The 11,234-nt window shown below is 40.7% G+C and overlaps 2 protein-coding genes across 3 annotated transcripts in view; one reads left to right on the top strand and one right to left on the bottom strand.

Moving 5' to 3' along the window:
* nrg1 (neuregulin 1) overlaps positions 1-5,295 on the top strand; it is a 16,504-nt gene extending 11,209 nt beyond the window's left edge. For both annotated transcript variants that reach the window (XM_060049793.1, XM_060049792.1), the window contains 2 exons: positions 2,037-2,228; positions 2,996-5,295. In XM_060049793.1, coding sequence (XP_059905776.1) covers positions 2,037-2,228; positions 2,996-3,023 — 220 coding nt within the window. In that variant the 3' untranslated portion in view covers positions 3,024-5,295. The remainder of the gene's footprint in view (positions 1-2,036; positions 2,229-2,995) is intronic.
* An 826-nt stretch (positions 5,296-6,121) lies between these two features.
* On the bottom strand, positions 6,122-10,808 carry LOC132455815 (T-box protein VegT-A-like). Its single transcript, XM_060049794.1, has 8 exons — positions 10,593-10,808; positions 10,288-10,390; positions 9,238-9,402; positions 8,839-8,985; positions 8,584-8,660; positions 8,391-8,470; positions 8,082-8,268; positions 6,122-7,699 (listed from the first exon to the last, which is right to left on the bottom strand). The coding sequence occupies exons 1-8, from the start codon at positions 10,772-10,774 to the stop codon at positions 7,213-7,215; spliced, it is 1,428 nt and encodes a 475-aa protein (XP_059905777.1). The 5' UTR covers positions 10,775-10,808; the 3' UTR covers positions 6,122-7,212.
* Positions 10,809-11,234: the final 426 nt, after the last annotated feature.

Here is an 11,234-nt window from a genome sequence, read left to right as displayed (position 1 = left end):
ATTGATTTCACACCAGCGGACCTGGAATGGTGCCCTGGCATATGGATGAATGAGATCCGGTATTCTCATATGGTAGTTTTCTAATAATTATAATCATTTCTAAATTAGTCAACATATTAAAGGCTAGGGGCAAAGAACAAGCCATTCCTCCAGAAGTGGTTGGCTGCAGTCGTATGGAGTTCCGGAGAGGGATTAGAAGCACAGATTGAATCTCGGGTTGTGCTGTCTCACAGGGGGGTGGGTTTTGAGCGGAAAGCTGAAGATGCAATTTACAAATGCTGAAGAAGCACAAGTCAAGCTGAAAACCCCCTTACTTCCCTTTCCAACAATCACTGTGTCAAAGACACTTCCTTGGCTAGGGATCTCAAGATGCATTGAGAAGAGTAAGCAGTTTAACTTACCATTCGACACACAGTGGACATGAAGGAAAGGGGTTTGGCCTATAATTGAAACGGATGATTAGAATATATGTTTCTAAATAATAGAATCTAAACAAGCTGAGAAATTAACAATTTGACTAAACTTAAAAAACATGACTAGACTAAACTAAACAAGACTAGTGCTGACTCATTCTCATCTGTTGCTGTTTTTGCCCTTGCATGGCACCTCATTGTCATCATCATCTGAATTAGCCTCAGCTAGCCTCTTGTTGGCATAAACATCCACTGTCACCAAAGCATTTTGATGAAATCATAGAAGTCACAGACATCCAGTAGCTTTACTACTTCAGAATTCAAATAAAATCTAGGCTTTTCTACTCAAATATCTGTTCTGATATTCAATTGTGATACACTGCAGACCAAAGCCAGAGTGTGACCTTTAACTCCAGTGATTTATTGTTATTGCCCTATACTTCCTTATCTTTAACGACCTCTACAATGTCTGCATATTTAAGGCATTATTACAACATTATTTTGCTTACACCTAGTGGAAATTTAATGTCTCATCATAATTGCAGATTCCACATTTTAACAGAGGTTGGTCCAATGTTGGCACATGACAGAAAACTGTTTGTTTTTTCTGAAAAAAATAAAGGTCAGGTTACATTACAAGGTACATAACTACTGAATTTATTTAATCCAGAGGAGCTCAAATGAATGCTAAATTCTAATGATTGGAACTACAAATCTACTTACTCCTAAAACAGATAAGATACCAGAAGCACAGGTCGCTGGGTGCATTACGTACATTAGCATGTACATATCATGAGACCCTGTGTTTGACCCGCTTTTATTCAAATGACTCCACTTGATGGTTCATAATCGAATAGAGTAGAGTCATTGAGTTCTTAAGAGCAATAGATTGATTGGTTCGCAGAAAATACAAAACCTGGTGAATTTTTGCTGATGCAGAAGACACATCCCGGTTGATATCAGACCCCCTGACTCTGGAAAATACTGGCTTCAGATTCCCTTTTGTAGGGTTAGGGTTCTCAGATATGCCATCCCCAATATTTGTGGGTACATATTGCTCAAACCTCTGCTGCATAAAGCACAGTGACGGTTGGCAAGCGGAGTGTTCATTGATAGCCGTGAACACTCAGCTATAAAGACATCTTTTTATGACACATTTGTGGGCCTTATTTTCTCATCTATCAGCAAGTCATCCTCGTGTATCATACTCATAAACCATAACTGAAGTCATCTAGATATGTTCTTCGATTTCAATACACTCTTAAATACCATTGCCTGCATATTATTTATGAATTAAATTGCATATTATTGACGTTAAAGCACTTGACATCTATGCAAACTATACATTCTGTAATAGAGAGTACGCCAGGTTAATTCTCTTGCCATACAAAAACGACTTATTTAAAGAAAGACCTGAAATTTAGAATGTGGATTTTGCTCTGATTGACTGAAGCGCACCTAATCCATTATTCTAACCCGATTTCTCTTGATTGTAAAAAATGCTAAAATAATCTTTCAGATATTGGATGCAGCATCCCCAGATTGAACCAGGATGGATATTTTCAATCATTTTAACAGGAGTGGAAAAAGTCTAAATTAACGTATGCCTCTTTGTGTGTGCAGTTTGAGTTTGTTGAGCTTGAGCTGGAGTGAGAATGTTCTCTCTGAGAATCCATTGGTCTTGGAAGTGCCGTCCTCAGCGAAGAAGCACCGGGGGCGGCTGAATGCCTTGGGCCATGTGAAAGACCTCAGTGCCTACATGGAAAGATCCCAGGACACCTCCAACATCTACCATGACTTACAACATAGCAAGAGGTAGTGTGGAAACAACATTGGTCCATTTTCAAACAGCTGTATCATTAAGTGTCTTTGTTACAGTTTAATTACACGATTAATAAGTAATGCAACCACCTGCAACAGTGGGTATATATACAGTATATATATCTATAATTTTTTTTAAATATATATATATATATATATATATATATATATATGTGTATATATATATATTAGGGCTGTCAAGCGATTAAAATATTTAATCGCGATTAATCGCATTATTGTCATAGCTAACTCACGATTAATCGCGATTCATCGCAAATCTTTTTTCTATGCTAAATATCCCTTTGTCCCATTAATTGTTCTCTTTTTAATGCTCTTATCAACATGGAGAAGTGCATCGGCTTGCCTTGTGCAAATGTTTTTTTATTGATAACAACATTGGCATATACTGATAAAAACAGGAAGATACAAAAAAAAGCCTATAGTGCAATCAAACGATGAACATACAAACATACTGCCTTGAACATATCAGTCAGGCTACAGCTTCTTTGTTTTGAGCCAAAACATTATTTTTTTAAATATGAGTTTCCGTTAATTGCGCGATAAAAAAATTAACGCCGTTAATAACAAGTTTAACTGACAGCCCTAATATATACATATAACGTGCTGTTACATGCTGTTACATGCTGTTACATACACAGTTACAACAACAAAGTACTTAAGATGTAATGATGATGATTTTTAACGCTAAGTGAGTATTCCCTATATGACAACTCAATGCTGATCTTTATACCTTTCCTCAGCCGTAACCACAGAATCGCCTCCTTCTGACCAGTGGATGCCCAGTCCAAACACCTCAACATCTCAGTCTGGCTCCGCCCAATCGACAAGAAAGAGAGAACACTTTTGACACTCTACTTTGCAAACAAGTACTCATTCACTGAACCCCTAACAAAGACAGAAAAATTACACATGACATGACCATGTGTGCATGGTGGCTATTCAAAGTGGCCCAACACCCCCTCTGGTCCTGCTTATAGAACTTGTGGTCATGCAAATCAGCAAGAGTAGAATGATGGCTTACCCATGAAGCCCAATAGTAATGGCCTGTGTTACAGTAGAAGCAATATGGAGTCCCAACATTAACCAACGTTTTACAGAGAAACAGCTCAAAGATGATCAGCGTGGAGCAGCCTCTTGCAGATGTCCCCTTTTGTGATGACAGAGAACCTCGTTCTTGAGGTGTGGACATGCCTGTCACAAAAGGAGCGCTTGAACGGCAGGGCAGAGTTGTTGAACACATTACAGTGGATACAAAAAAAAGGAATATCACTTGCTTTTAAATGAAATAAACAATGCAGAGTTAATGTTAAAAAGCCCTTATTTTCTATAGAATATTTGAGGTGTACTGATTAAAAGGATAATATAAAAGTATTTTAGTGACGCAGTCAATAAAGTCTTTTCTAAGTAAAAAAACAAAACAAAAAAAAGTTAATTTATTAAATGGAGGGAAAGTGCCATACATTAGTATGCAATGTTGAATGGGATTTAGGTGAAACAACTAACAGAAACAATGGTGCCTTCTATTTCATGTGCTTCAAGAATCTGCAGCAAAGTGCACGAGGCCATTTATTGTTTTAATCTATTTTCTGTTGACTTTTGTCTGAGCTGGATGAGAAAATGTAATTACAAAGCTTTTCATTTTGGTTTTAATGTTCATGTCCTACAGTTAACCACAGGCATTACAGCATCAATTTCATCCTGATTGGAAATCGGAAAAATAAGTGTGCTTGTGCTTTGTGTACCTGTAACAAAAGGTACTAATGGCATACAATGTTGATCGTATTACCTGTCCTATAGAGTGTGGGACAGTCGAGCAGGTTCATGGTTTCATTTTACAAACCCATTAAGACAAAATTCAACTTGAAACAAAATACAGAGTGCATTTTTCCTTTACAATCAGCTATTTTTGTGGTGATCAGGATATTATGGTAAAGGGCGGCAGAAGGTTAACTTATACTAGGACTACTTAAAGACGCTGCAGGTAAGATTTAAGTGGAAGAAATTCCATAGCCATCCATCAGCTAATGTAGAGTGAAATGCGCTGTGAGAATATCTGTTTTGGGTTGACTGTGCCCGCCATGAGCCTATACAATTTAAGACCGCCTCTGGCTCATCGCTGACCAATCAGGGCATCTCTTTTTGTCTTTGATTGTTTTGAGGTATTAATGTTGCCTGTCAATAACAGTAGCATGAATGCAAAACTTGTCATACCTAGGGAAAGAGCAGATGTTTTTGCAGTGGTTCAAAATCTTGCTCTCTACTGAACTCTCCAATCTTACCCACAGCAGCTTTAAGTTCCAAGATTTTATTAATCCCAGTAAACGGTGACATGATCACTTTTTGTTTGCAATAGCTTAAAGAAGGTGATGAGTAGACATGTTTGATGTAAATATCTAAAAAAAAGAATAATGCAAGTTTGTATACATACGTTGTTGGATAAGTGATTAAAGTGACTGGGAAAATGAGCTGAGGAGGGAAAATACAATAATTTTATGTTGTCTTTAACAGGGATATGCGGGTGAAAATAAGTACATGCCTGTGCAGGAAACTTAAAAGACTAATATGTGCCATTCATTCCATGACTTTAACCAGATTGATCAAATATATTGGTCCATGACTTGGTCGCAACTCACATATTCACATTCTAATCCATGTTTTAATAATAGCGAGGTAACTTATGTTTGGTTACAGAAAAGCATATCATTATCCCCGATGCTTCTGGTCCCATGTGTTCAGTGTCTCGTTTTCAACTATTAACAACAGAGCTTCAGAACAGTTGTCCAAGTACATTGAGACACATATTTAATTTATTCACCAGTGTACAATAACTATATTTCAATTTCCGGTTGAAAGATACATCTACTAAATTATGCATAATTTGGTGTGTATATATGTACTTTTTTTGTATTAACTGAGCTGTATCCAAAGGAAAATATACAGTACACTCCCCATCCTCAGCACACGCTAATACAAAACACGCTGGTATACAGCCCCAAACATTATGGACAACAATGGAAATAAAAGTGAAAGTTTCATTGTTTGATGTCTTGCCTTATTCAATTTCTCAGCCCTGGAAGCGAGTATATTGTATCAAGTCAGATATGCTTTGTTTTATTTAAAAATGCAATATAATTTGCCCAAACTGTTACATTATTGCATGTTATTGGTTAACATCTATCAGGAAACAGTACAACTATCCCTTTCCAAAAAAATATTCTCTTTCCCCTTGAAGGTCATATCTTGTATGTTACACAATTATAACGTCTGACCATCGACATAAAGTAGTATAAGTACTATAAAAAATATAGCCAATACACGAAAATGCAACATGTGGTGACTGTATATTTAGTATTGTGCCAAGAGCAAGCATTGATAGAATTGAAAAAAAAAAAGTTTTTTTGACGGGATTTGACCGTGTCATAGTTATTGGTGATGCTATCTAAGTAATTGGTAGCAAATATATCAATGTAAAATATGGCATAAGATTGAAGTTTTGACCCTCATCTGCAGATAGATATTTGGAAAAACTCATTGTATTTATTTAAATGAAATGCTTCATTGCCAAATTTCAAAAGGCTTATTGGTGATTAAGAATCATCTGATTTAATTACAGGCTGCTTCATAATAGACATCTATGGCTAGCACCATTCAGTGAAACAATATTCACCATTCAAAAATAATGTGGGATTTTAAGTTAACGTCAATTTTGTACACTAGATAAATTACTTATCGGTCCATTTAAAAAGCATATCTGTACGCGCTAAATACAGATGTGTTTGCTTTCATAGTTTGAGTCAAATAACCCCTAGACCTCACCATTACAACTTTCTCCTGGTTGCAGTCATATCACACAAACAGGAAACACCTTATGACTATTAGCATTTTATTTTACATGTATTAATTGGATGCATTTCAACAAATGAGAATTATATTGCCATCCTCCAAAAGGTCAAATGAATAGCTCTAAGGCAACACCGATCGGCTCCACTCAGATTACCGCTTTCCTGAAGGGCCTTTTGACCTATTGGCCCCTCCAGTCTACAGGAGCTGGCCTTATGTCACATCGTTCCCTTATTAATATGAGCCATCTTCGGTAGAGTGAGTAATCAGTGAAGCCGAGCCGATTGATCAAATAAAATCCCAATTTAGAAACACATCTCTGCACCTTTTCATATGACTCATGGGATTGTAACTCAAGCTGTAATTACAGTTAAATCTTCTTGTTGGCCAGCACTAGCCTACCCCTGCCGCCGGAAGGTACTCGATTTGAGGACTTCCAACATGCCCAGCGGTCACGTCCAACCCTAATGCGGTCACTGATTTAGTGCGTTGCTGTGATCATGTCTGGACCCTTGGCCCAGCATGACGGCAGCCAGCTCGCCCCCTGGCCAGCCCCAATGTAATTTCTGAGAATGACATTATATTTAAACAGTTTGCTTGTAATTCCTCCTTATTAAGGTACATTTTGCCACCAATTGCACTCATGCTGTGGTATCCATTCGTCTCTAACAAACACTTTATTATAAAATATGTTGTGCAATATATCCCTGTACATTATTTATACAAAAACATCTTTCTAATTACACTTGTTCCAGGTACAGTCAACCTAGCCTCACGGTTATAACATATATTAAAAGGAGATTTGAGTAATGACTTACAGTATAAGAAAACAACGTTTGAACAGTTCCATGTTTTTTTGGAATTTGCTTATCGTTTCTCTCCTCTGGATTTCTGACTGTCTTTTTCCAAAACCCAGACGTTTTTGCAACTATTATCTGTAATGCGTCCTTCAAATGATTTGCCTATGTCAACTATTTCAGCATTGATACAGTTACAACAGGAGTCTTTGGATTCTTTGTTTTTCACTTTTGTTTCACCTGAATCGCAAGCTAAGGCTGCATTTACCAGTGGCATAGGTCCATCGGGGTCAAAGGATGGGGGGGGGGGGGGTCAAAGTTCACCAGCTGGAGTAGGAAAAGAGCGGATACTGGCTCCACTCCACCGTGTTGCCATGGTGATGGTGGTAACCGGGCTGGTGGGCACCTTGGTGCTGAGCCGAGGGATGGAAGGCCGCAGCAGCAGCAGAGGAGGAGGAGGGGGCGAAGGAGTTCACCATGAACTGCCTCCCGGGCTCTACCTCCGGGTGCTCCCCCGGATACGGCCCCGGCTGGTAGAGCGGGTAGCCCGCACGGAGCCCCGGGTTAGCTTTAGCCGCGCCGCCGGCTACAGTGCTAGCGGTGTGTGGCCACGACTCGTAGCAAGGGGGTGCCGATAGGTGGTGGTGGGCAGAGGGGTGGTGCTGGTGGTGGTGCTGGCTCATTTCTCGATGGGACGGGTTGTTGTGGTGTACGGGTACGGCGGCAATGTCGGGTACGTGGGCTTCGTAGCTGCGTAGCCGGTTGTCGCTGTCAGAGTGCGGTGATAGAGGTCTAAGCTCTGCCAATCTGGATAGAATGCCGAAAAAAATAGTTTGTTAGTATTTTTTACTGTAGTGCTTTACCCTGTTAAAAACTTGAGCTAAATTAACTCTGAGCTAAAGAGAAAATCTGTGAAAATTATATAGCTGTACCCGTAGCTACAACTCAAGCCACCGGAGGCCGCCAATGGGAAAACTTCCATAGTGCAGGTTTAACACACAATATTAATAACACACGTTTTTTTGGTGTTGATTATTGTGCAATTTTTTCATGAATTAATATTTCCACCAATACCCCTTTAACTCGGCCTAACGTTACATAACATTAGAAAAAGAAAAAAAAACGGTAATCTGAAAAGTTTTACAATTGTACACTCACTCAACGGTTTGTTTAGTAAATCAATGCATACCTGTAGGCCGGGTAGGCCATGGAGGCTGGCACCATCTGCTCCTCACATCCGTGGCCCTGCACTGAGAGGTCCAGGGCGTCGTTTTGGAGGATCTCTGCGGCGGGGTCCTGGTCCAACAACGAGGAATAGTGACCGTTGGGACAGCGGCGCTTCTCTGACTTTATGGCCGACATTGACCCCTGGTGGCCTGTGGGGGAAATGCGAGGAAAGATACATGATTGCGTGGTCACACAAACATAGATTTCTGTTGAGTGAAATAACTAAGTCATATATTCTGGAAATATTTTGAAGAAAGTGGTGGATTGTTACCTGAAGGACTTTTGCACTCAACATCTCGGTACATCCGTCTGGTCTCTTCTGCGGTTGTTTGGGTCTTGATAGGTCGACACCTAAAAAAAAAGTCTCAGAGATTCAGATTGTCCGTTGAAAAATTCCAGCATTATTTCCCATATCTTCAGCCTTTCACATGAACTGTTGTCCTAAAAATTCTTGGGGTTCTTACCGTTTGCCGTGAAAATGAGGTCCACCCTCTCGGAATCCTTTAGCAAACGGGTTGTGGTCGATTTTCAGTTTTGTAATCTAGAAACAAAACTAAATGTGTCAACAATATAATTCTTAAGAAAAATGTAAACGATTATGCCACATCAGTGTTTAAATACAAAGTGTCTGTAAACAACGTCCTCATACTGTGTTTAGATACCAATGTTTGTGTGTTTCTGGTGCTTGTGCTTGTGTGTGTGGTGGCCGCCTGCAGTACCTTGGTGTTCTGATAGGCGGTGACGGTGGTGAAGTGGGTCTCTGGGAAGGTGACGGTGTGGTAGGGGCTCCAGCGGACCGCGAAGACGCTGTCCGCCTGGACCACGTAGAACCGGGGGAAGTATCGGTGCATGGAGTGCAGGATGATCTGAAAAGAGACAAAGAGAAAAGAGAGGGAAAGAGGAGAAAGGGAAGGAAGTGTTATTAGTTATAAGGAGCGATAGAGTTCAGGTCCCGTGTTAATGAGTGCATGTTTGTTCACACAATCAATCATGTGTGAAAAGTTAAACCCGATCCTAGTTTGTCTTCTGCTTTTTAAAATGACATTTACAGCCTTTTTCAGCGCTCATTTCCTAATGTCAGCCATGTGCCATTAAAAGGTCTCGCGAGGGGTCCTCACATGGCCGTGCTGGTCCAGGGTGTTGTTGGTGAGCTTGGCCTTGAGGAAGGAGATGGACTGCTTCATCCAGTGGCTGCCGCAGGCGGGGGAGTCTGGGTGGATGTACTGGTGGGCCGGGGGTTGTGGCTCGGCCTTTCCCGCCACTTCCCACTCCTCCTTGTTCCACTGGGAGAGAAGCGAGAAGAAGAAGAAGAAGTGTGAAAGGACTGTGAAGGACTCGTCTGGTCAAGGGAGACTGACTTTGAAAAAAATGGTATTTGGGCTCTTCTTCTTGTGTTACGGCTTTAGAAGCCAGCCTTGGACAGGACAGAACTGAAGAGAGCTCCGGGGGTAAGAGTGCAGATGTTTAGAATTAATACTCTATTGGAGGCTAAAATGTAAATGCTATTCTCTTTAAATTCTCAAAAAAATGAAGCGCATGCATACAATAAAAACAAAGTTGCTATTTTCAGTTTGGAATCACAAATTGGATGATGTAAACGTCTGCACACTTTATCGCTGTGTTTGAGGCTGTGCTTCTCCCGCACCTTCCCCTATTGTGAGCCAATACATATCTATAGCTTGGCCAAATGGGCCCGGGCTGCTGAATAGATAATGCAGGGCCGTTTTCTCCCCATCCATCCTGAATCGAGACGGTAAGTGCCGCTAATTAAGCATGCCTCCTGCTGGGTGTGGACAAACAGGAAGTGATGAAAGGCCTTTGATATGGAGAGTCTGTAGTGAATTAGTCTGCTGGCTACAGCGCAGTCTGTGACCTGGATGTGAGCTTGAATGTTTCGCAATGTTTTGTTTTTTTGGTTGAAAGAAGTGCAATAGGGATACACTGGTTTGGTTTTGAGAACGCAAACAAACAAACAAACCGTGCTGTGTGCTCTTCAGCCTGTCTTGTGTCTGATGCACAAGTTTTTATTTAAAGCATTAGGTCATTATTCTGGACCACAGGCCTTTTCTCAGATTGTCTTGCACATGTAGACACGGTTGTTTTTTTTGGCGCAGTTTGCTTTTGCCCTGTGCGTGCATTAGTGTGTGTGTGTGTGTGTGTGCTCTTACCCTGTATTTGAATTGGTCTACAGGAACCATGTCCATCATTATGACGTAGTTGGTGAAGGGGTCCATTCCAGAGAGGCTTATGTTGCAGTGGGGAAACATTCTCCTGAGACACACACAACACACACACGCATCATTAATGTGACAAATGCTTCTCAATGAGAGTCTAAATGACACAGGGTAGCCCAACTATATCCACATCTATGGTATGTAAGGCTTTGGCAATGGACATGGTTATTTTCCATGCTAATAAAGCTCTTATGAATGTGAATATAGGTACAGAACACGGTGGTGGAGAGGGTTTTTACCTTCCGTGCTTGGTGATGACCATCTCAGTGCCGGAGGAGTGGAAAGCCTTCCAGAGGTCAGAGTTCACCAGGCTCAGCTTGATGCTGCCTTGCTTCTGGGCGCCTGTCTCAGAGGGAGACATGGGCTTACCGGTAGTGTGGTTGTGGTGAGGGTCCAGGTGGTCTATTAACAAGAGAGACATCCCATAATGAGTTAAAGGGGTAGTTCGGAATTTTGGACATGGAGTGGGTACACTGTTTTATTAGCAGGCTAGTATTGCCCCGTTGCCGTGCGCCAGCCTACCACGACTCACAAACTCTGCAACTAGAAGGACTGAACGAAATGTGTTAAACGGTCTCCAATGATAAAGAACACCAAGGCTAACTTGGGAATCAGGCCCTATGTCCAACATTCTGAACCACCCCTTTAATGTTGCAGAAATGTCTTGGTTGTTTGCCATGTACTCATTCAATTACAATGAATACAAAATAAAAAAGGTTTGGAGAACACAGTAATTTCTAGCACACTGCAGTATAATTATTCTTATGCACTGCAATATAATCCAATTGGGATAGAAGTAATCATTTGAAACTCTGAGAAAAGATTAGGGATGTTTTTTGGAGGGTGGTAGTTAACTAAACACACATGCTTACTGAATTTAA

This window comes from Gadus macrocephalus, chromosome 4 (assembly GCF_031168955.1).
Source record: "Gadus macrocephalus chromosome 4, ASM3116895v1".
Lineage (NCBI taxonomy): Eukaryota > Metazoa > Chordata > Actinopteri > Gadiformes > Gadidae > Gadus > Gadus macrocephalus.
This window is presented reverse-complemented; position numbering and strand designations above follow the sequence as displayed.

Bases quoted from the DNA above. Each gene is read 5' to 3' on its own strand.
- LOC132455815 (XM_060049794.1), bottom strand. From the start codon at position 10,774: ATGTCTCTCTTGTTAATAGACCACCTGGACCCTCACCACAACCACACT. The intron at 9,403-10,287 runs GTAAGAGCACAC...CTTCTCTCCCAG, and splicing joins TAGACCAATTCAAATACAGG to TGGAACAAGGAGGAGTGGGA. The intron at 7,700-8,081 runs GTATGCATTGAT...CATTCTATCCAG, and splicing joins ATGGCCTACCCGGCCTACAG to ATTGGCAGAGCTTAGACCTC.